This window comes from Eleutherodactylus coqui, chromosome 3 (genome assembly GCF_035609145.1).
Source record: "Eleutherodactylus coqui strain aEleCoq1 chromosome 3, aEleCoq1.hap1, whole genome shotgun sequence".
In the NCBI taxonomy this organism is placed as follows: Eukaryota; Metazoa; Chordata; class Amphibia; order Anura; family Eleutherodactylidae; genus Eleutherodactylus; species Eleutherodactylus coqui.
Genome location: NC_089839.1, coordinates 302,904,422 through 302,930,430, shown reverse-complemented (window position 1 = coordinate 302,930,430; position 26,009 = coordinate 302,904,422). Strand labels below are relative to the sequence as shown.

The 26,009-nt window shown below is 47.8% G+C and overlaps 1 protein-coding gene across 1 annotated transcript in view; it reads left to right on the top strand.

Annotated features, from left to right (window-relative positions):
• Positions 1-26,009, top strand: part of PIGK (phosphatidylinositol glycan anchor biosynthesis class K) — a 149,907-nt gene that overhangs the window by 35,177 nt on the left and 88,721 nt on the right. Inside the window, exons 6-9 of the mRNA XM_066597806.1 lie at positions 3,101-3,197; positions 7,419-7,536; positions 8,580-8,690; positions 17,266-17,438. Coding sequence (XP_066453903.1) covers positions 3,101-3,197; positions 7,419-7,536; positions 8,580-8,690; positions 17,266-17,438 — 499 coding nt within the window. The remainder of the gene's footprint in view (positions 1-3,100; positions 3,198-7,418; positions 7,537-8,579; positions 8,691-17,265; positions 17,439-26,009) is intronic.

Genomic DNA, 26,009 nt, shown 5'->3' with positions numbered 1-26,009 from the left:
GGCAGGTGGTTTCAGGTGTTTCGTGGTGACAGCAGGTGGTTTGGTGGCAGGTGGTTTCAGGTGTTTCGTAGTGACAGGTGGTTTCAGGTGTTTCATGGTGACAGCAGGTGGTTTGGTGGCGGCTGGTGGTTTCAGGTGTTTCGTGGTGACAGCAGGTGGTCTCAGGTGTTTCTTGGTGACGGCAGGTGGTCTCAGGTGTTTCTTGGTGACGGCAGGTGGTCTCAGGTGGTTCTTGGTGACGGCAGGTGGTCTCAGGTGGTTCTTGGTGACGGCAGGTGGTCTCTAGTGTTTCTTGGTGACTTGGTGACGGCAGGTGGTCTCTAGTGTTTCTTGGTGACGGCAGGTGGTTTCAGGCCAACACCATTAGGTCCTCCCTGTTCCCATCTCTCCCCTCTCGTGCCCCAACCTGGCTGCTGAACACTACTCCACCACCCTCAGATGAGCCCTGAATGAAGCTGCACCCCCGCAGACTTTCTCAACTACAAACTTAATTCACTTCCCTCGTTTCCTCACTATCCCACAACCCCAAACAACTTTTCGATACATTCCACTCCCTCAGTCACAAACAAGAGGCTCCCATAACAGATCTCAGTGCTGGAGAGCTAGCCACTCACTTCAAAGAAAAAAACGAAAACATCCAAAAAGAAGTCTCGGAAAACCGCACGGCTAACCCCGACCCCGGTCTCTTCAGCACTGCATCCATCACTCACTCACTGTCCATACTAGAACCAACGACAGAGGAAGAAGTCTCCAAACTGCTCTCTGGTGCTTGCCCCACCACCTGTGCTAGCAACCATCTCCCCTCTCACCTCCTCTGGTCCCTCTTCCCAGCTGTCATTACCCACCTCACCACCATCTTTAACCTCTCCCTGACCGCTGGTATTTTCTATTTTCCCCTTTTCATTCAAACACTTCATAATTTACTAACTCCTAAAAAAAAAAAAAACAGCCCTTGACCCGAGCGATGCTGCCAACTATTGACCCATCTCCAAACGGTTTAACACTGTTGACCATGACCTCCTCAGTATGCTTCCCTCCATCGACCTAAAGGACACTGCTCTCGCCTGGTTCTCCTCCTATCTCTCTGACCATTCTTTTGGAGTCTCCTCCTCCTGTCTGGTCTCCTATATATTAGGACAAGTACTAAGGGTGCACTGTGTAGTCATGTCTGGGTCTCCTATATATTAGGACAAGTACTAAGGGCACCCTGTGTAGTCATGTCTGGGTCTCATATATTAGGACAAGTACTAAGGGTGCCCTGTGTAGTCATGTCTGGTCTCCTATATATTAGGACAAGTACTAAGGGTGCCCTGTGTAGCCATGTCTGGCCCCCCTATATATTAGGACAAGTACTAAGGGTGCCCTGTGTAGCCATGTCTGGGTCCTCTATATATTAGGACAAGTACAAAGGGTGTCCTGTGTAGCCATGTCTGGGTCCTCTATATATTAGGACAAGTACTAAGGGTGCCCTGTGTAGCCATGTCTGGCCCCCCTATATATTAGGACAAGTACTAAGGGTGCCCTGTGTAGCCATGTCTGGGTCCTCTATATATTAGGACAAGTACTAAGGGTGTCCTGTGTAGCCATGTCTGGCCCCCCTATATATTAGGACAAGTACTAACGGTGCCCTGTGTAGCCATGTCTGGCCCCCCTATATATTAGGACAAGTACTAAGGGTACCCTGTGTAGTCATGTCTGGTCCCTATATATTAAGACAAGTACTAAGGGTGTCCTGTGTAGCCATGTCTGGGTCTCCTATATATTAGGACAAGTACTAAGGGTGCACTGTGTAGTCATGTCTGGGTCTCCTATATATTAGGACAAGTACTAAGGGTGCCCTGTGTAGTCATGTCTGGTCCCTATATATTAGGACAAGTACTAAGGGTGCCCTGTGTAGTCATGTCTGGTCCCTATATATTAGGACAAGTACTAAGGGTGCTATGTGTAGCCATGTCTGGTTCCTATATATTAGGACAAGTACTAAGGGTGCCCTGTGTAGTCATGTCTGGTCCCTATATATTAGGACAAGTACTAAGGGTGCACTGTGTAGTCATGTCTGGGTCTCCTATATATTAGGACAAGTACTAAGGGTGTCCTGTGTAGCCATGTCTGGGTCTCCTATATATTAGGACAAGTACTAAGGGTGCCCTGTGTAGTCATGTCTGGTCCCTATATATTAGGACAAGTACTAAGGGTGCACTGTGTAGCCATGTCTGGCCCCCCTATATATTAGGACAAGTACTAACGGTGCCCTGTGTAGCCATGTCTGGCCCCCCTATATATTAGGACAAGTACTAAGGGTGCCCTGTGTAGCCATGTCTGGTCCCTATATATTAGGACAAGTACTAAGGGTGCCCTGTGTAGCCATGTCTGGGTCCTCTATATATTAGGACAAGTACTAAGGGTGTCCTATGTAGCCATGTCTGGCCCCCCTATATATTAGGACAAGTACTAACGGTGCCCTGTGTAGCCATGTCTGGCCCCCCTATATATTACGACAAGTACTAAGGGTGCCCTGTGTAGCCATGTCTGGGTCCTCTATATATTAGGACAAGTACTAAGGGTGCCCTGTGTAGTCATGTCTGGTCCCTATATATTAAGACAAGTACTAAGGGTGCCCTGTGTAGTCATGTCTGGTCCCTATATATTAGGACAAGTACTAAGGGTGCCCTGTGTAGTCATGTCTGGTCTCCTATATATTAGGACAAGTATCAAGGGTGCCCTGTGTAGTCATGTCTGGTCTCCTATATATTAGGACAAGTACTAAGGGTGCCCTGTGTAGTCATGTCTGGGTCCCTATATATTAGGACAAGTACTAAGGGTGCACTGTGTAGCCATGTCTGGGTCTCCTGGTGTTCCCTATGTAATAGGACAAGTGCTGATGACCACGTCCTGCCATGCTGCACTGACCGCATACCGGACAATCAGCTGATGGTCCGGTACCCCGGCAGATCCCATAAACCAACTGCTGAAGAGGATCGGTCGGGGGTTGTAAAACGCATATTCTGGGTTTTTACGTGTTTTGACATGTACAGTCCTATGTCTTCTTTTTCCCCTTGTGTCTGCGCCTCTTACATCCTGATTTCTTGGTCTCTCACAGGACACGGAGGAAACGGTTTCCTGAAATTCCAAGACTCCGAAGAAATTACCAATGTGGAGCTTGCAGATGCTTTTGAACAGATGTGGCAGAAAAGAAGGTAGAAGCATAGTCAAAAGTAAAAGCCTAATAAGCTGCTTGTGGCTCCTGCGCCTCCCCCCTCCCTCCCGCTCAGAACGCAGCAGCCAATGAATAGTTTTATTACAACATAATCTCTCTTCCATTAACTTTTATTAAAACTTTCATTTTGCACACAATTAATACAAATCCCACCAAAATAGGTGAGGATCCAGAGTGCACATAAGATATTCTGATACCACTTGAGGCTTAGTGACTAGAACTCGGCTGTACGGGGTGAGCACAAAACGGTCACCTATAGAATGGAAATCTAGGACGGTTTTTGTGCTCCCCTATATAATGTGGCATGCTTGGAAGTGAATGTGAGGTCACTTAATAGCATCACAGAAGCCTAAGGAGCTGCTTCTCCTCCAACACACAGATTACTGACAGATCCATTCATATAGCGAGATCATGCCCCCTGGCCGTCTCTGGCCTCGCCCCCTGGCCGTCTCTGGCCTCGCCCCCTGGCCGTCTCTGGCCTCGCCCCCTGGCCGTCTCTGGCCTCGCCCCCTGGCCGTCTCTGGCCTCGCCCCCTGGCCGTCTCTGGCCTCGCCCCCTGGCCGTCTCTGGCCTCGCCCCCTGGCCGTCTCTGGCCTCGCCCTTTCATACTGCCTCTGATATGTCTACACTGCTCAAATAAATTTTGCAAACACTTAAGCCTCACCATATAACGCCAAGTCACTTCCACTTCTGGGAGATCAGCCTGTCCAGCCTGGAAGCAGTGATTGTGCACCTATTTTACCTGCTCTGGTGCAAATGAAAGTGACAGCAAGACTCCCCCAAAAAGGGACGAGGAACAATCCCTCTCTCGTTCCTGACTGATTCTTCTCTAGTTTTGCTGGGGTCCTTGTCACTACTGGTAGATGAGGGCTACCTGCAGCCCAACCAGGTTGTACTGGTAGTCCTGCTCCTTCAGGATGGCATATGCCATTAGAAGAAGGATTGCAGTGCTCTCCAGCACAAGAGCATGGAGCAGATACCAGGACACGTGCCATTACATGAGGAGAGCTGAACAGAACCGTAGACAGGCATCAACCGGGCATCAGGACTGGAGGAACAGGAGGAGGGTTGTCAAAGCCCTACAAAATGATGTCCAGTGGCTGTTGACCGAACTGTCATATAGACTCCATGATGGCCCACATCCTGTAGTAGGACCTGCAGGCACAGCCCGGTACCGGGCAGCTCTATTGGCATTCACCAGAGAACACCAGAATTGCCAGGTGTGCCGGTGGCGCCCCGTTCCCTTCACAGATGAGAACCCCAGCCAATCAACTGTTGATGACCTATCCTGAAGATGGGTCATTATTAGTATTAGACAGCTATTAAGTCTCCTCTCAGGCTTCTCTTCTGCAAGCTAAACATTCCCAGATCCTTTAACCGTTCCTCATAGGACATGATTTGCAGACCGCTCAGCATCTTTGTAACTCTTTTCTGTACTTGCTTCAGTTTGGCTGTCTTTTTTAAAGTGGGGTACCCAGAACTGGACACAGTATTCCAGATGAGGTCTGACTAAGGAAGCGTATAGGGGGATAATGACCTCACATGATCTAGACTCTATGCTTCTTTTAATACATCCCGGAATTGTGTTTGCCTTTTTGGCTGCTGCATCACATTGTTGACTCATGTTCAGTCTATGATCTATTAGTATACCCAAGTCTTTTTCACATGTGCTGCTTAGCCTAATTACTCCCATTCTGTATGCGCTTTCTTCATTTTTCTTGCCCAGATGCAGGACTTTGCATTTCTCCATGTTAAATACCATTCTGTTAGTTGCTGCCCACTGTGCAAGCTTTTCTAGATCTTTTTGAATACTCTCTCTCTCTTCCCTAGTGTTAGCTATCCCTCCTAGCTTTGTGTTGTCAACATATTTGATCAGTTTCCCCTCAATTCCCTCTTCCAGATCATTTATAAAATTGTTGAACAACACTGGGCCTAGGACAGAGCCTTGTGGTACCCCACTTGATACATTCTTCCACTTTATCATCTTCATTTGCATGTAAATGGACCTCCAGGAGCTGTTTGCAGAGCCCGGCTTATGTTAATCACACTCCCATCTGTGCAAGCAGCTGCATTGTTCTCTTTGAGGCTGCCAGCAGAATACAATGTTATCTGCTGGCTCTCGACAGAGAGAACAGCCTGTGGTCTACTGGAGATAAATGTGTTTGCTTTATCTCAAGTAGCTGAACGATGGATTTTAAGTACACCTTAAAATCATCGTTCAAAAGAAAAGTGAACGATGAACGCATTTACGGGTAACGATTATCTCTCAAATTCGCTTCCGTCACGCAATGAAAACAACGCAGCATGATCTATTTTCCTGCACATTTGGATACCCAAAGTACCTATAGGAGTCAATGGGGATGCGGAAATGCACGCAAAACGCCGTAGGAGATGTGTGAAACACTGCGTAATTGTGCAGGAAAAAACACATCTGGAACTCATTAGACTAATCGGCCGATTCAATCAGTGCATCTTTGTTTGCCGTGCGCAAATTAACATGCCTTGTGGGCACAAAAAATACCGTATAATACGCCAATGTGCGCACAAAAAGGATCGCTCATTCCCCAAATATGCCTGCGCTCGTATGAAGGGGGCCTTATGCACTGACCCGCGGTGTCTGTTGATGGGTCCACTAACGGATCTCTTACCAATCTGGACTCGCCGCAGGTATAATGTGAACAGATGCTATTTCTGTACCTTCTCCGTAATATCTGCTTTTACTGTCCTCGTGAGAAGAATAATTGAAGCCGAGGTTGTCATAGAAACATCGCAGGGTTTGCTAATGTGTTCTAAATAGGAATATATTGTCTTTTCCTCTTATTATTAAAGAGATTGTGCTGTCAGAAAATGACAGTTTTTGGCTGCTATTACCTAAGCGCTAGTAGGTGCTGCTAGCCTCGCCGGTAAGTACAGGTGCAGCCCGACAATAACTATCTTTGCACACGCGTTAATGACACTCTCGTAATAACGGCTTTTGAATCGGGTTTTTATTACACATGGGGCAAAATTGCTATTGGAAATACTCCGGTCTTACATGGTTTGCACCACTTTCCTTATGTGTTTTTTAGACACTTTTGGAACCTATATAAGACTCGTCTAAAGAAGTGGGTGTGGCCTCGTGAAAAGTGGCGTGGCTTAAGTGCACTAAATCTGTGCCAAAGTTTGGCACAGTATTTGTCATTAAGTGAGCCAACTAATTGATGGTATCACGTTTTTAACTAAATGGGCTAAAGATACACCATGTTGATAAATCAGCCAACACCTCATACTTATCAGTATTTATCAATGGCATGCAGTGCGGCTGTCAGTGCTGGGGGAGTCCAGGCTGCCAGTGCGGGTCACCTCTGGGGTGCAGGGCAACCCGGTGGATTTAGATATGGCATCATTAATAGGTTGTAAGCCTGCATGGTGCACTACATGTACCGTCCGGTCTGACACCCAGTATCTACTTTTCTGTGCAAGGGTCAACGCTAAGCAGCCGCCCGCCTCGGTATAAGGAGGGCTTGTGAGTGGCTGCTCATCAGTGTCCTCACATGTGTTACTGGCTCCTCCATGTAGCACTCTGGCCATCTGCATGTTGGGGGTTACATGGTTTATATGCCGGCCCTCTTGTTTATCAGTGAGTGTATGGCCGTTTTCTGTGTCTTTTTTGCCTGATGAATCTACAGCATTATAAGACTATTATACAGGATTACTAGTTCTGCCCCGATGTCTGGATACAAATCTGCCTCACCATCTTTTTTTCAATTCTTGGAGGTGTTTTTGTTGGATCGCCACCGATCTGAAGGAAGGGCCATCAATATCAAAGTCCCTGGTGTTACATAAAACCACCTATTAGCTATTTTAATGAATGCAGTCCTCCAACACAATGGCTTTTATTCCTCCAAACTGCAAGTTGTTTTCTCTCCTGGACAGAAAAATAAGGCTTAATTCACGCCTGCGCAAAGTATTCCATTATTCGGCACTGTCAATGGAACGGAACAATTGAAAAATGGAAGCCCTGTATTCAGCATGAACTCACCTGATGGAACCTGTCACTGTAATGGAGTCCATCAGGCTTCTGCCGCCCAGTATCCTCCTGGACACAACGTTGCAGAATACTGTTCTGTTTTGTGCTGCAGCCTCTGAGCTGTTGTGAATTTACTGTAATGTAGCGGTTTTATTTTACTCTCTGATGCTGATCCTTGTGTTTTTTTTCCAGGTACAATGAATTGCTCTTTATCATTGATACGTGTCAAGGAGCCTCGATGTACGAGCGGTTTTATTCACCCAACATCATAGCTCTTGCAAGCAGTCAAGTTGGAGAAGACTCTCTGTCTGTGAGTACATCCCATTGTCTGGCATTAAATGACAATACAAGCGCCACAGAGGTGCCCACCCAACTTTCCCCAACTCCTGCATTGTAATTATGCCAAATTATCACTAGTAAGTATTTCCTTCTCCATGGCGGTGCAGATTGGCTTTTTAGGGGTCTGGGAAACCCCTGTGATTGCAGGTCTCGGATGCTAATAAGCGCTGCTAAATAGATTTTCTTTGTTTGTTTTAAGGAAAATTGCACTTTAGAGGACTTGTCGCCTCTCTACTGACGTGTTCTTCATAAAATAACAATCCACAGTGTTGTACTGTTCCTTCAGTTATTCCTCCTGGGTACTTATGAATGCATTGACAATCTGGTGTTACCCTTCCTCTTGTCCCTGTCTGATACTGTCAGCACTTTTTGGACAATGTTAGTCTCTGTAGGGACCAACCACCAACTAGCGACACCCAGTTTTCAATTTATTAATGACTTTCCAGGAGAAATAACTGAGGAATGGCACATATAGAGGTCTAAGAAAAGATGCTGCACAGTTGGTATTTCATGGAGAACACAATAATAAAGCAGACCCATCAGGAGGGAAGCCTGGCCTTTTCCTAAAGGGGTTGTACTAACTTGTACAACTTCTCTGACAATATGGGGTCCAGGGCGAACAGCTGACACTGCAGCGACCACCGCAGGGGAAATGTACTATTATGGCACGGCTATCCTGTAATATCAGGCTGGCACAAGGTCAACAGAACAAGTTCTTATACGGAGCGCAAAGCTGCAAGGGCCAGAGGGCAGTATCTCCATACACACGGGCAGCAGTGCAGCTTGTCGGGCAGTTTAGTGACTATATGGCTCCATACACAGACCTGGTGGCTACGTGAGCTATAGACGTAATGGGGATAGCATACGCTGAAGGGGAGGATGGAAGCAGGCCTTCATATATTGGGGTTTTGCTCAGTAGTTTGGGAACCTTGCAGCGGTTTTTCCTTTTTTTTTTTTCCCACTTCATCATATTTTTATGTATTTCTAAAACATCTGGATCTTTTCCTCCCTCAGCACCAACCGGATATGGGCATCGGAGTTCATCTCATGGACAGATACACCTTCTATGTCTTGGAGTTCTTGGAGGAAATCCACCCCGCCAGTCAGAACAACATGAATGATCTGGTAAGATCTTCTGCTCTTCTCTCCAGGTTCAGACTGTCCGAGCCTTAGGCAGCTTAAACACAGGACAGTTATGCCTATTGCCCTGTGTATGTCCGTGGCATTTCAGAATAAACATGCTCTGAGTCAAAGAGTTGGGCTGCACCATCATTGCCCACCTGCAGTGTGTTGATTCACAGCTTTCTCCATAGACCCTAGTAGTGTCAGTCAATATGCTGTGGGTGTGGAGAGGCCAGCACGGCCCCTTTGACTTGGAGTGCCGATCTGAGTCAAACTTTAAAGGAGTTCTGTCATCAGAAAAAAAAAATTCTATACTTCCCTATTCCTCCCCCGTCAGTCATCTCCCCGCCGATCTTCTCCTGTCTGCTGCAGTCCCCCGGGTCACCTCACAGCAAGCCGGCCGATTCTTCTTCTTCCGATGACAAAGCGTCCATTTTCTGCAGTCTCCTTCCCGCAGGGCAATGTACGCTACATCACTAGATACATAGCGTTCACAGCCCAGCAGGGAGTGCCAAGCTATTGCTGAGACTGCACATGCGTGCTGTCTCTCTGTAATAGTATATGAACTCTCATGGTGAGACAGCGTGCGTGCGCAGTCTCTGCAATAGATCGGCATTCCTTCCTAGGCAGTGAACGCTACGTCACTAGTGACGTAACCTACACTGACCTGCCAGAAGAAAAATGCAGAGCATGGACACTCCGTAACAAGAGGATCCGGCCGGTTGAAGGTGAGGTGACCCGGGGGTCTGGAGAAGATCAGCGAGAAGAAGATGCGGTAAGAATACAGCCTGGGGGGAAATGGGTAAGTATTGATTTTTTTTTTTGCTAAATGACAAAGCCCCCTTTAAAGTGTGCGAATTCTGAAACGCTCCACGGGTAACAATAGGCCCACCTGTCCCAGCCTCATGCCTCCCCTTGTTTGGGCAGCATGAACCTGGTGATAGATTCCCTTTAAAGGTGGTGTGCCATTTTGAAAAGCCGTTCTTTATCCACAAGATAGGGGGATAACTTTGGTGGGAAGGGCACAACTCTGGAACCCCCTTTTGTTCTCAAGAACGTTGCTCTGGCGCATCTTGAAATGAGGGCAGCGGCCGCTGCAAGTACGCACTTTCTCCATTCCAATGCTTCCAGCACTTGGCTATCTCTGGCAGTCCCATTGAAGTTAGTGAAGTGGCAGTGTTCATGCATGACCGCCACTGCCATCAATTCAGGATGTGCCGGAGCCCCGTTCTTGGGATCAGTAGTGGTCCCAGTGGTCCGACTCCCACCAATCTGTAAGTTAGCCCCTTTCCTGCGGATTGCAGTTGGGTTTCAAACTCTGCAGAACACCTTTTAGGCTCTTAAAGGGCTCCTCCTCTTTCTTGACTTTAATATTAGGAATAAGGAATTTATTGAGGGACATTTATTAAAGACTCGACCACTAGTTGATCTCCCTGTGCAGATCTAGATATATAAGGCTCCTTGTACAGCGGATGGAAATTTGTCTTTTTGGGTGTAGAACGTTCTCTTTTGCTCCTGTCATACCTTCTTTGATATAGGTTAGATAATTATAGCACGGGTGACTCAAGAAGAGTCAGGCTGCTATTACACGAAGGCCATTAACGCTCGTGTAATAACGCTAATTGCCGGGCTTCACCTGTGCTTGCAGGTTCAGCCTAGCTGTTGCTGGGAAAATGTGAGCACTAGCGGCTGCAGCCTTAGAAACGCTCCTCTGCAACAGAGAATTTGTGACGGGCGACACGTTGGGCAAGATATGATTGGTCTCCTGTCTGAGAAAGCAGTCAGAGAGGCTCAATGTATTGCATACCTCCGTACCACTGCCTGGTATTACATATCGCAGTATGCGGAGGATATGGGCCCATTTGGCCATCCCCGTAAGCCCCGGCCCAACAGTAACAGAAGTTTGGAATAAAAGCCTTCTTATGAGCATTCCTTCTCTTTTGTACGTCTCCTCCTTGCAAGTTGCTGAAGGGGTTAACCTATATAACGAGCTGGTATTTGCCGTCTTCTGACACGAGCCACGGCTGATCTGCGGAGGCCGCTTCTGCTCTCGCTCTTGGCTCATGCAGATTTCGCAGCTCGCAGCCCACACGAACAGGTTTTATGTTATCTTGCGGATCTATAATGAACTCCCAAAGTGAGAATCGCGTGAGGAGGTGTGAACACAAATCGCATTCTCTCTTCTCGGTCCCTGACCTATTTCTGCACACTCGTTTGTTCTCTTCTATAGGATTTAGTTTTATTGTTGATTAATTGTTAAACTTCTGGGAAAACTCCTTCCGTTCTACACGTAGCTGGGTCTGATGGGAATATGGATCGGAGTTGTAGAAGCTGGAATCGGCACAGAGGCAATAGTTTCATACATATCCCAGATTCGGGACATGGAAAGTGGCAACCACCCCATTGCCAGCTTTGGCGTGTATACTCTAAGTCATCAGTTCATGGAGGCTGAGATCTCAGGGGCATATTGTGACCTAGACCTTGCGGTCTTTGTAAATGTGTGTACTTAAAAGTTGTACCAAGATTACAAGTTATCCCCTATCCTTCCACAGGGCCTCACTGCTGAGACCCCTGTCAACCTGGAGAACATGGGTCCAATGGCCCCCATCCTTCTCGAGGTTACTGCACCACTTCCCGCAGCGAGGAGTAAGCACAGTAGCACTCCATTCACTTTCAATGGGACTGTGGAAATGCCTGAGCAGCAACCGCATGGGTATTTCCATTAGCCCCATTGAAATGAATAAAGGGCTATCTGCGCATGCTCGGCCAGCGCTCCCTTCATGTTGTCGTCAGTGAGTAGAATAAGCGACCCCTGCTGTAACAGGAGAACAGGGACCCTCTACTCACAGGCTTCAGCAGCCATAGAAAAATCACTGCTGAAGCCTGTGAGTAGCTGAGTGATCACATGACCAGCCGCCGCTTCTTCCAGGTTCTGGGCGGCAGTACTGGATGAGGAGCCACACGGATAGGTGAGTTTTCAACTTTTCTTAATTTTTAAACCCTTTTTTTAACTTTTTTTTTTTGTTGTTCCCAGAAAACTCCTTTAAGGACTTGTTCTCTGTTCCTTACTATATTATTGCAGATTCACTAAAGTTGGAGTCGCCCCTTTAATATCCTATATGAGCAAAGTCATCAATTTAGCTTTTACACATCATCCATAATGCACCTTGATGGTTTTCCTCACTTATTAGGTAGAAGCCGTAAATCCTGCAGGAGGCGGCGGCGGCCGTATTTCTTGTACTACTTGTGCTTAAACAGACATTGAATTTTCCCCCTGAAACAGAAGGAGCCGCGGAGCGGAGATGAAAGCGGGCATGTGGCTCAGTACTCACATGAGAGGGAATTGATAAACTGCTTTTAGCTGTCAGCCTTTGAACGTGGCGGGTAAGAAGCCGCTGCTGTAAAGGGGCCCTCCGCGCCGGGCGAGACCTCCAGCCGGGTGCTGTCAGATGCTTCCAGGTTTCAAACGGTTGAGCTGCCATTTATCTTCAAAGGAGCCTCCCACCTCGCATCCCACGCCGGCCGGCGAAGTGACAGGAGCAAAAGTGCATTTATAGGTTTAAGTATTTACGGCCGGCATGAGGAGCCTGAAATCTTTATAACGGGCTGATTTATTCCGCTGCATCTGCAGCTTTATTTCATCTCGGAGTTTGGGCCGGCCATTAGGAGTAACACCACGACTTAGAACCGGGCGCCGGGCCATGAACACGTCTTGTATGATTTATGGGAAGGCTGCGGGACAAAATGGAAAAGAGATGCTGCTAAACCAAAGTGACTTCCCCTCCCCCACCTTGATGAGTTAATGGGCGCCACTATATAAATACCTGAATATAAATAAGCCTTCCGAGGAGTTGGAATATTTTGGGTCCAACCAAACAGAGGAGAAATAGAAGCGCTACAGATAAGAGCTAGAGCAATCACAAGCTAAGCGAGCGTGCGAGGCCCCCTTCTAAGTGTGCTGTGTCAGAAGTGTGTGACTCGGGATCACCGTCTTTGGAAGAGTAACTTATTTAATTACTGCTTATTTGAAATTATATGATCCCAATTTAGAATGCGCCCCATGATTGACAATGCCATCCAGTGTACAGCTTGTGCCATGTATGCCATCCTTGACCAGATGGGTGCATACTGCTGTACGAGTGATCAGCGAGTTGCATGTTTGGAAGACTAATTTCTGGATCTAAATGAGTAGCTTGCAACACTGAGATCCATTGGCAATATGAAAAATTGGTTGCTATTCGCTGGGGTAGATGTGGGGGTGGAGGGTAGATCGGGAGAGCAAGATGAGCAGGCAGCTAGTTGGGTGACAGGAGGAGGGGTAGAGGGAAGAGATCCAGGTAGGCTAGTCCTGAATTGGCACAGTTGGCAGATGAGAAAGATGCCATTACAGGATTAGCACTGCTGCTGCACGACAAGCCCTCTGACCGCCAGGGGAATGTCCAGTAAGAAGAGGAATAGGAGCGCAGGGCAGGCTAGAAAGGTCCTGGTAGTGGGTGGGCAGACAGGGCAGTCTGCCACAAAGTCCGGGATTGTCGAACATTGTGTTGTCTTCCTGGCGCTCGAGTTCGACACATCGTGAATTGGGTTAACAGATTACTGGGAGGGGCTAGTGAGGATCCAGTGGTTATTTTACGCATTGCCACCAGTGACAAAGTTAGAGGTAGGTAGAAGGTCCTTTTAAAAATTATTTCGGGGGAACTAGGATGTAAGGTCAGGGCAAGGACCTCTAAAGTAGCTCTTTCTGAAATGCTACTTGTACTGCGTACCACACCAGAAAGGCAGCAGGAGATAAACAAGTTGGTCCAGAGTTGGTGCAGGAAGCAGGGCTTTGGGTTCCTGGAGAACTGGGCCGACTTTGCTGTTGGTTGAAGGCTCTACCGTAGGAATGGGCTGCATCTCGTTGGGAACGGTGCAGCTGAGTTGGGGGAGAAGATGGCTAGAAGGTTGGAGGAGTGTTTAAACTATGAACTGGGGCTGAGGGCAACCAGAGCGAAAGAGGGGAAGACTGTGTAGAAAGTGACCTGGGACTAAGAAATGGGAATGAAACGGTGGGAGGGGTTAGTATAGTTAGAACTGGCCGAATAGTTAGTAGGGATACATGTAATATAAAAAATTACTAAAACCTTAAATGTATGGTGACTAATGCTAGAAGTCTGACCAATAAAATAGACGAACTAGAAGTAATAATGTCTGAGGAAAACTACGACATAGTGGGAATAACTGAGACCTGGTTGGATGAAAGCTGTGCCTGGGTGATGAACTTACAGGGTTACAGTTTGTTGAGAAGAGATCTAAAAAAAACAGAAAGGGGGAGAAGTTCGTCTTTATGTAAAATCCTGTTTTAAAGAGGTCGTATCAAGATAACAACATTAGGGTGACTACCCACTACAGTTTTTTTTTCACTGCAAAATTCGCAGCGTTTTTTTTTCTGCAGGGGTCTATGGGACTTGTAATGTTAAAATCGCGATCGCGGAAAATCACGACCAGTGGGGACCCTGACATGGAGAAGGACTTGGGGAGTTTAGTTATCTATAAGCTTAATTGGAGCAACCAGTGTCTGGCAGCTGCTGCCAAGGCAAATAGGATCATGGGGCGCATCAAAAGACATCTAGGGGCACATGATGAGAACATTGTTCTTCCTCTTTACAAGTCACCGGTCTGACCACACATGGAATATTGTGGACAGTTTTGGGCACCGGTATTCAAAAAGGACATATCAGAGCTGGAGCGGGTGCAGAGGCGGGCAACTAAAGTAATAAATGGAATGGGTGGACTACAATACCCAAAGAGCTCATCAAAATTGCCTTTAGTTAGTTTAGAGAAAAGACTGCTGAGGGGCGACCGAATATGTATAAATATATCAGGGGTCAGTACATCTATTCATACCCAGGACTGTAACAAGAGGGCGCTCTAATCACTATGTACGAATATATCAAGGGTAGGTACAAAGATCTCTCCCATGATCTGTGTATACCCAGGACTGTGACTGTAACAAGGGGGCGCCCTCTACATCTAGAAAAAAGGTTTGTACACCGACATAGGAGGGGGTTCTTTACTGTAAGAGCAGTGAGACTGTGGAACGCTCTGCCTGAGGACATGGTGATGGCAAATGTGATAAAAGAGTTCAGGAGGGGCCTGGACGCCTTTCTTGAGCAATACAATATTATATGTTATAATCACCGATAACTTCAGAAGGGTCCGTGATCTGGGGTGTAGTAGACATGATGATTAGTTAGCGTAAAATGTCTATTGATTTGTAATAAACTAGAAGTATTACGCAGCTGTAGTGATTTAACTCTGTAGAGGCTATAATGGCTGCATAATTTCATTATGGTAATTGCTGGACAATGACATGGTGAAAGCTGTGTGTTTTATAACTTCAGCCTAATACAAAGTTCCACAGCAGCCTCTACGAGTTAGTCACAATATTATGTATGCTTGTATTCATTATTGGGTGTTTCCCCAGCTCTACCTCCTCCCCACACCGAAATTTCCCCCCCACACTGAAACTTCTCAAACAAAGACTGCCAGGTACACTGGAATTCCTTTAGCTCGACCACATGCTGAGAGGACACAGGTACACTGGACTTGAGAGAAGGTGGGGGACAGAGGCGGGGAATTCTACATGACCCAGCGAATAAGAATATGTATACGTTACTGATGTAATCTGCTAAACGCCCATAAAGGTCAGGTGTTCTGTGTTACAATAAATTGAGGCTTTTGGGCATTGTATGCTCAGAACCATATTGGACATGAGACTGATACATTGCGTCTAACTTGGGCAGTGTGCGCATACTGTATTACACTATACAATTAGAAAGCTACAGAATACCCTGAAACCTGCTGGAGAAAAATATGATCCAGTACAGGGGATTATTCCGAATGCCAGATTGGAGTCAGGAAGGAATTTTTATCCCTTAAATGGGGAAAATTGGCTTCTACCTCATTAGGGGGTTTTTTGCCTTCCTCTGGAGCAACATTGGGGGGTAATAGTTTGAAATGAGTGGACGTATGTCTTTTTTCGGCATTACATACTATGTTACGTTTACCGGAAGGATTACTAGATGTTGGAGCATTCTTGTGATTGTTAGTAAATGCTATACACTGAATGGCCACTTTATTAGAGACCCCCATCTAGTAGCAGGCTGGTTTCCTTTGCCCTTCAGAAAGTGAGGTTGGACTGATGCAGCCTGCATCTCTGTAGGAGATCCGTCAGTGAGGTTGGACTGATGCAGCCTGCATCTCTGTAGGAGATCCGTCAGTGAGGTTGGACTGATGCAGCCTGCATCTCTGTAGGAGATCCGTCAGTGAGGTTGGACTGATGCAGTCTGCGTCTCTGTAGGGGATCCGTCAGTGAGGTTGGACTGATGCAGCCTGCATCTCTGTAGGACATCCGTCAGTGAGGTTGGACTGATGGGAGTCTGCATCTCTGTAGGAGATCCGTAAGTGAGGTTGGACTGATGGGAGTCTGCATCTCTGTAGGAGATCCGTAAGTGAGGTTGGACTGATGGGAGTCTGCATCTCTGTAGGAGATCCGTCAGTGAGGTTGGACTGATGGGAGTCTGCATCTCTGTAGGAGATCCCTAAGTGAGGTTGGACTGATGGGAGTCTGCATCTCTGTAGGAGATCCCTAAGTGAGGTTGGACTGAGGGCTAAAGGCCCATTTACACATAACAATTATTGCTCAAAATGTGTTCAAATGAACGAATATGAGCGAAAATCGTTCAGTACAAATGTGAAAAAAAGCGCTCAATTGTTGTTAGCGTTTGTTTAAGCTGACTTTTCAGTCAGCTTAACAAAGCCTCGTTGGCTCGCTGGCTTGTCATTCCGTGTAAAAGCTCTCCGCTCAGGGCTTCCCATAGGAGGTGAAGCGCTGAGCGAGATGCGGATGAGAAGACAGCGGTGACATCAGCGCTAGTGCCGTCCTCCAAAAGACTGTCAGCCCGTGTAAAAGGGCCTTTAGTTCCCCTCTGCTCTCTCCTCTCCTGCACCTTCTAATCGGCTCATTTATAACATTTATCTTTGTTGTGATCATAAAAGTGCTGAAAACTAAACCAACTGTTGGGCCTCGCTGACGGATCTCCTATGGAGGCCTACACTGCGGTTTTTATATACAGTGACCTGTAGAAGCTGCAGAAGACCTTTTTAATCAAACCCTATTGCAAAAATGATTGTCAGCTCAAAATATATGCATGTCAGTGAAGCAATACAAATAACCAGATTTATTATTAACGACCCCCGAAGGTGATGATAGCATTTATATATGTTCACCGCTATCCGGTGTAACAAATTGTACTTTAGAACCCATCAATCTGCTGTTTTTAGGAGATACTTTGTTTCTGGGGTAGGTTTATTATCGGAGTTACTCCTCTAGTAGTTCCATGTTTACATAGACAATGCAACAGCGCCCCCAGCTGGGATACAGCGGTCTTGCATCTCTTGTGCACTGTGTAGTTCTATGATAGTTTTATGTAAGAGCTGAACTCCAAGTCCTGCAACCACGTATGTTTAGCCCGGCTCTTCCACCAGAAGGTTCGGCCCGAGCTCATTCCATTTTCTGGTGGGTTTCTCTTTGCAGTTCCAAGTCTGTCCCAAGAGCCTGTGTGTGTCCACGCCCGGCCATCGCACCGACCTGTTTCAGAGGGACCCGCAGACTGTTCTTATTACGGATTTCTTCGGCAGCGTGAGGAAGGTGGAGCTCACTGAGAAAACGGCGGTGCTGAAGCCCCATCTAGAGGCTGCAAAGAAGAGGTACTTTAAGACTTTTGTACTTCCAGATGACATTACAGAAGGGAGGTGTCGCTGCTTAGGATCACGGATGTTCTTGTGCATCATTCTCCAAGTTATTTTCTGTAACCCTGGACCAATCAGACTTCCCCTCTGCAATCTATCCTGAATGCAGCAGACAGTCTCCTCTTTCTGGCCTGCATCTGCCCCTCCGCCCGGTGCCAGGCACTGCACTGATGCCTCCGCCCGGTGCCAGGCACTGCACTGATGCCTCCGCCCGGTGCCAGGCACTGCACTGATGCCTCCGCCCGGTGCCAGGCACTGCACTGATGCCTCCGCCCGGTGCCAGGCACTGCACTGATGCCTCCGCCCGGTGCCAGGCACTGCACTGATGCCTCCGCCCGGTGCCAGGCACTGCACTGATGCCTCCGCCCGGTGCCAGGCACTGCACTGATGCCTCCGCCCGGTGCCAGGCACTGCACTGATGCCTCCGCCCGGTGCCAGGCACTGCACTGATGCCTCCGCCCGGTGCCAGGCACTGCACTGATGCCTCCGCCCGGTGCCAGGCACTGCACTGATGCCTCCGCCCGCTGCCAGGCACTGCACTGATGCCTCCGCCCGGTGCCAGGCACTGCACTGATGCCTCCGCCCGGTGCCAGGCACTGCACTGATGCCTCCGCCCGGTGCCAGGTACTGCACTGATGCCTCCGCCCGGTGCCAGGCACTGCACTGATGCCTCCGCCCGGTGCCAGGCACTGCACTGATGCCTCCGCCCGGTGCCAGGCACTGCACTGATGCCTCCGCCCGGTGCCAGGCACTGCACTGATGCCTCCGCCCGGTGCCAGGCACTGCACTGGCGACTTTGCACTGTGTCAGTCACTGCATCGGTTGCCTGTCTCCATATTGCTCTTCACAGTGCTGCACCGCCCTATATCTCCTCCCTCGTTGCTTTCTACTACCATATATCTGCTCTCTGCCTGTTTACAATTAGTCACTTTGTTTTATTGAGCGCAAACAAAATGACTAGCGACTAACGAGCGATTTCTTGCTTGGTGCCTATCAGGACCTGCGTTTACACTGAACAACTATCGCTTGAAATCAGTCATTTGAGTAATTTTTTTGGCAGATAGGTGGCGCTCACCCTCATACAGCTCATATCTGTACGTACACAGATGGCGTCGGCGAGCGGCTCATACAGCTGTATATATAATACCGCAGGTCAATTTGCACTTCAGATTTTTTTCGGCAGCATGTGGATGACATTTCTTAAAGTCTCCCCCACTTGGCTTGTTCCATGATACGCTGTGGGTGTCTGCAGACAGATCCACAGTGTTTATACTGGGAGTGGAACCTCCTTAAAAGTTAGAAAAGTTTTTAAAAAGTCCTTTCATCCCTCTTTCACATACCGTTACAGGGGCTACAACCGGTCATGCTAGTGACTAGTCTACCATTACACCCTCCTCCTCCCCCCCCCCTCCCCCCTCCTCCCCCATTTCTCGGTCCTCACCGAGGCGTCAAAAAATATATCCAAACGTTTGGAATTGCTAACCTTCCAGACCGGCTATCGTTGTGAAGGGTCTGCAATTTAATTACATAATGATCTCCTAAATATCATATGAAGTCTAAGAAAATATTCTGATGGGATCCAAATTTGAGTTGTGAAGTATCTAACGGGCCTGAGGCACCGAACCATTCTAACAAGGTTTCCCCTGCCAATTCTTGACAATGGGAGACGATGCCAGACTGTAACCATAACCTCAAACCTTTGTACCAATGGAAGCATATTGGCATCCATATAGTCTTGAGGCTAAAGGCCCATTTAGACATTGTGTGTAAATGAGCGCCCATCGTGCACTATTCGGTCATCACTGACTTTAAGCAAGCTTAACCCCTTCCTGCTATGTGACGTACATTAAAGGGGTTGTCCCGCGCCGAAACGGGTTTTTTTTTTTTTCAATAGGCCCCCCGTTCGGCGCGAGACAAACCCAGTGCATGTGTTAAAAAAAAAAAACAGTTTAGTACTTACCCGAATCCCCGCGCTGCGGCGACTTCTTCCTTACCTTACTAAGATGGCCGCCGAGATCTTCACCCACAATGCACCGCGGGTCTTCTCCCATGGTGCACCGTGGGCTCTGTGCGGTCCATTGCCGATTGCAGCCTCCTGATTGGCTGGAATCGGCACACGTGATGGGGCGGAGCTACGAGGACCAGCTCTCCGGCACGAGCGCCCCATTCACCAGGGAGAAGACCGGACTGCGCAAGCGCGTCTAATCGGGCGATTAGACGCTGAAATTAGACGGCACCATGGAGACGGGGACGCCAGCAACGGAGCAGGTAAGTGTATAACTTCTGTATGGCTCATAATTAATGCACGATGTATATTACAAAGTGCATTAATATGGCCATACAGAAGTGTATACCCCCACTTGCTGCGGCAGGACAACCCCTTTAAGTCATGCAGCGTCAGGGTATGTACGAAGAGAGATCGCGGGGCGACCTCTGTTAATACAGAGCGGGCGTCAGCTGTTTAGCTGACACTCACGGGCAATCGCTGCAATCTGGCGTGTGGCTGATCATGGCTATTAACCCTTTAAATGCCGCTGTCAATTCTGACAGCAACATTTAAATCCCCCTAACGATGTTGCTATAGATTGTGGCATGTAAGAGGTTAAACTGCCAGGATCTGAGGTTTCTCCACATCAGGTGGTTAGAGCAGGAGCCTGGCCGTCAGTCAGCCACGCTACCACCTCAGGGTGCCTTCACACTTGCGATCACGATATTGCAGCGTTTTTTTAAACGCAAATGTCAATAGGACTTTCCAATGTTAAAAACCCATAAAGAGATGTATGTGCAGATTTATAGCCCATTGGTGAGGCCGATGAAATATAATTCGGATTCATTGTATGGTTTGTGTGGGGTAACGCCGGGGTCGCTGTATATTACGCCTATTCATGTATAAATGTGTGATTGTAGTCAAAAATATAACTTCAAGAAAAATGAAGAGAAAAAGTAAATCCCCCTCTCCAGTTCCGGCTCCAGAATGCACAACTTATGTGGGGATGGGGCTCCCCAGCGCCAGGAGCAACGGGGATGGGAAAGACGGTGAGATTTTACACCTGGACGGTCATTAATGTCATATCAGGGGGAGATGAACTACAGGACGGGTACCGCTGTGTTGGCCTGGTGCGCCCTCTTGTGTTGTGTTGTTGTATTACATATACCAGTGAAACCCCTCGTGAATGAAGAACGGTGTTGAAGAAGGCGACCGTGGTCAACGGATCTTAACGGGTCGGCCTCTCTATTGCTAACATAGGATCATGATGCTTATAGCCTTTTTTTTCTCTGAAGTTGCAGTCCATTTCTATATTTCTGTAGTCACATCCTTATCCGGCCAGCTTTCTGTCTCATTGCTAAAACTGGTGCAGATGGAGAGGAACGTGATGATATGTCATTCATCTGCCTCGTACTGCAAACAAAAGGCAGTGTAGATGGGTGTAAGTGGAGGCGGCTGAGTGACGGATCTCCTCCTGCGCCTCTCCATCCGCATCCATCATATAGATGGGGGGCGTTGACCAAGTTATTGTCGTTTTATCTGTCAAGTGGGGGTATAATCTGTGGCCGATGCCACTGCGGGGGGCGACATGTACCAACTGCAGCCGACCATTGATAACGGATGGGTTGATATTGGTGGTTGTAGTAGGGTACCGGCCATCTGACCTCTGTGCTCTGTAAGCCAAAAGTCACAGTGTCCACGTTGTATGGCGGTTCGCATGACAATCTGCGGTGCAGCCCTGATACACTTTTGTATCTGTTCCCGGTGTCAAAGGCGGAAGTGCCGGAAGTGTAATAGCAGCTTCAGTTCTGTTGATTGTAATGGGTGTGAAGCCAACTAGGCCACTTACGCCCCATCCACTGAGCAGCGGGTCCCTGCGGTTAACTGAGGATAGGACATCAATAGTTTTTGACCAGAATACCCCATTAATGACCGGCTGCATCCCTGCACACCACTGGGGGGAGCTCTAGCACAGGGCCAGACACTCATAGATCAGTACTACCCTGTTTCCCCGAAAATAAGACGCGTCTTATATTAATTTTTGCTCCCAAATATGCGCTACGTCTTATTTTCAGGGGGTGTCTTATTTCGCTGCGGCAAATCCGTCTGTGGCCGCTAATCCCTCAATTTGCCAGCTTTGTGGACGAAATTTCTCAGAAATCTCGTCCACATGGGACAGCAAATCTGTCACGGCAAAGCTGGGAGAAGCCGGTGTTGTGCTGCGGGTTCACCGGCCACAGAAATGGAAAAGCATGCAGCCAGGTCGCTTCAAAACAAGCGGCTGAGTGCCGTGGGTTTTGAAGCAGCGCTTTCCTGGCGGAAATCTCGCTGTTTATCGCTGTGGCCAAACTGCGAGATTTCCGCTGGAAATACGCTCTGTGAGAACCCAGCCTTAAGAATCACACAGGGTGCCTGACTCACACACAGAGCCATAAAAAAAGGGCTGTAAAGTAACGTACCTGTCTGCAGACAGAAGTTCCTGTACCACTTGTAAGCAAGGATGGTATTGCAGCTTCCGGCCACCAGGGGGAGCTCATCACAGCAGACATGTACAGCAGGAACAGAACGTACAGTATGGACTTTTCCAGCCAGCAAGGGGAGCTCACAACAGCACACTCGTACAGCACAGCAGGAGGTAGGAGACAACGGGGATGGCAGCAGGGGACAGGCCTCTCGACTTGCCTGCACACTTTACTATGCCTTACTATCGGGGGGTGCCTTATATTTGGGACTTCTGCAAATTTCAGGGGGTGCCTTGTTTTCGGGGAAACACGGGTAGTTAGGAGTTCTTATTTCCTGATTTGCTGATTTTGTAATATTCGTTAGAACAATCGCGAAGCTTTATGATGCCGTCACGTCTGCAGCCGGTCTTACGGGTCACCATGGTACATCCTCTAAAATAATCAAGAGCCATGATTACTGATATAGCACTGACCTCAGGGCTTATTCGCACGGGTGTTTTTCGTGTTTACAACTGACTTGGCTCTGACCCGTTAGTCCGTGGCTCTTAGACAGGCATTTATTTATTATTTTTAATGAATGGGCTGTAAAGAAAAAAAATCGCAGCACGTCCTGTTCTGGTCCAGCTTCTCAGATGACCGCCATCCGTTCAAGCCAAGGAATGCGCAAAACAGAGTCCCTTCACGTGTCGGCTTTCACTGAACAAGAAGAAAAACCGCTGACACTGACATTAAAGACGGACACACGCGATGCATACGGGAGTCACGTGGACCTGCATGCGCATTAAAATCGGTCTGTTTTTCATGTGCTGGAAGACCCTACAATGCTACATGGCGTTTAAACCCCCCACTCCCCCCATCCCCAGTATTTTTTACGTTTTCTGCATATCCGCCCATGCGTATAAGTTTGATCATCTTATAAAGCCGATTAACCTTACAGATCTGCAGAATCTATTGGTGCTATCTGAATAAAGGTTACTGACTAACAGCCATGTAGCCCGCCTGATTATGTTTCTCCCTGTCATTTATTACTTTAGCCACTAGAGGGCGCTCCGTTATCGTGTATTGTTGATGTTTCATTGGGTGTCACTCTGTGATGTTCTGCTTCTCCGGCGCTGACCATAACGTTTTCTACGTTCTTATCGTCATACATGCCGGGCGCTTCTGTTCTTTGAATCTCATCCAAGCGTTTTACTGTCGTATTTAGGCTTTGGAAATCTGCGGGAAAAACCTGCATCGTTGGCGCCCCTCGTTGGCGCCCCTTGTTGGCGTGCCTCTAGGGCTCATTCACACAGGTGTATTGTCGGTCCTTATTACATGCGTATTTTTTACACGTAACATGGACAGTCAAACCCCATTGGCTCGCATTGGGGGGCTCAAACATGCTTTTCTCACACATGTGACAATAAATCGGGGCGTGCCCAGTGTAGGTGCGATTATTTACCAAAATGGCTGCAAGACTTGAGGCGCGTAAAAAAAACTGTGAATTTGCACGATGCGTGCGGATTCACTGCATATTTCGCATGAAGCTCAGACCTTAGTCGCTCCCATTGAGTTTGCAAACCCCCTTTAGGGTGCGACCACAGACTGTATTTTGGTGCAGATCTGTGCCACACGGGGCGCTGATGCCGATCCGCTGCCAACTCCTCTGTAACATCCAAACGGATGGTGCAGATTTTACCTTAGATTTTAATGCAGAGTATCCGCTGCAGAGAGACCTCGCCATATCCACAACATGTGAACATACTTGAAGATGCTGCAAAGAGTCACCATGCCGCCCCAACCTAACAGCCAGCAATATGTTTCTAAACTTTCTCGTATGTCTTTTACAAGGGAGTTTTAGGCTATGATGGGAACGCTGTCTTTACTCCTTAAGGAGATCAGCTAGGAGGTGAGTGAGGAGACTTTTATAAGGCCAGTCATACTCCTCTGGGTGATATGCAAATAAGGGAGATGGAACAATACTTCTGCAGCGCCACCTATTGGAAGGCAGCATTCCTGCAAGTCAATGTTGGACTATTTCTATAGAAGCCCTGTAACAATGACTGGGAATTGAAAGGCAAGCCAGAATCCATACACGGACAGCTGTTTCAGGGTGTTTGCCCCTCATCAGTGTGTAGAGGTATTGTTCCATCTCCCTTATTTGCGTATTACCCAGAGGAGCATGAATGGCCTTATAGGTCTCCTCGCTCACCTCGCTGCTCTCCTTAAAGAGAAAAGGTAGCGTTCCCACCCTATGTCACAGGCCTCTCACTAGCCAAGCCACAAACCCACTACACACTGATGAGGGGCTAACATCCTAAAACTGCTGTCTGTGTCCGGCCTTATGGCTCTCTCTTTTATGTCTTTAGCAAAATTGCTAAAAAAGAATAAAAAAGATAAAAGTCTTCTGCATTTTCCCCACTTTTTGTTTTTAAAAAATTGATTAAAAAGTAGATGTTTGGTATCGTTGCATCTGTAACAATCCGTACTATACATTGGGAACATGTCTTATCCTGCATGGCAAACGCTAGATTGAAAAAAAGGGAAAAAAACAAGCAAAATTTTTGTTCATTTCGCCTCCCAAAAAAACCACTTTTTTTTTTAAAAGCCCAAAGTGACACCAATAAAAACTACAGCTTGTCACACAAAAAACGATCCGTCACAGAGCTGTCGATGGGAAAATAACAGTATGGGTGCCTTCACACTGGCGAGAAAATCTGGTGGTTTTTTTTTCTTGCGCTGTCAGTGAGTTAAAACGCTCAGTTATGAAACCGATGAATTTCAATGGTTTCATTCTCACTTGCGATGTTTTCACTCCAGCGATGCTGCATGAAAAAAAGTGAGGGTGATGAATGAGTGGAACAGGTTACCACAGGAGGTGGTGAGTTCTACTTTAATGAAAGTGTTCAAAGGCTGGACAAATATCTGTCTGGGATGATTTAGTAAATCCTACATTGAGCAGGGGGTTGGACCCGATGGCCCTGGAGGTCCCTTCCAACTCTACCATTCTAGGATTCTAAATTGCAGCACGCCATTCTTTTCGCAATATCGCCCATTGTTCTCAATGAGACCTTCTTGGATCCTGACATTTGTGCACCTCTAGAGGGGAATGGCGTTGTACATATGTGACTTCCACTAAAGTCACTTCTATGAGATGGAGGATGATCGCCGAGAGCATCGATCTCCCTCCATCCCATAAAAGTGAATGGAGCAGCTGTCGCATGTGCTTCATTCTCACGGGATGTTTAGGGTGTGCTGTTCTTGGCATTGCGGGGGGCCCCAGCAATTGGAACCCCACTAATCAGATATTTAACCCCTATTCTGTAGACCGCAGATAAATGTCTTAATTTACCCATAAGGGCGCCCACCCACTGGCGTTTTTTTCCCCTGCGAAATTCGCAGCTTTTTTTTTCTCTGCAGGGGTCTATGGTACTTGTAATGTTAAAATCGCGATCGCGCAAAATCGCGATTTCGCGGTAAATTGCGATTTTGCGCGATCGCGATTTTAACATTACAAGTCCCATAGACCCCTGCAGAGAAAAAAATGCTGCGAATTTCGCAGGGAAAAAAAACGCCAGTGGGTGGGCGCCCTAAGAGTAGAGAAGCTTCAGTCACCCCAAAATAAAAGGCTAACTCACAATCGGTACTGGTGTATCTTGTCTCCACCAGAGTGATGGGTGGAGATATGGGCTGGCTGCAGCTACAGGGAACGGCCATAGCTCCAGATTGGCTTATGGATACACACATTCACCTAGGTGTCGGCACTTTGTCATGCCAACAGGACGCCAGATACCAGCGTCCTGCTTTGACATGCAGGAGAAGCTGCTGCCAGTTAGGGATTAGGGTGAAGGTTGATTTTTACACTTGGGGTTAGGAATAGTCGAGCGGCTAGAAATGCTGCTAACTCGGCCACAGCGGGGAGCCGCCTCGTCCACAGTGGGAGGCAGCCTCCCACTGTATCAGCAGGTGTTAAGTGCTCAGCACACGTTTAACACTGCAGCGCGGGACCAAGCAGCATAGGTGCTGGAAGGCAGGGGTTAAATGATCGGCCTGATGTAGAGAGTTCAGCGGGCCCCGCAAGAGCAGGAGGATCACGGTTGC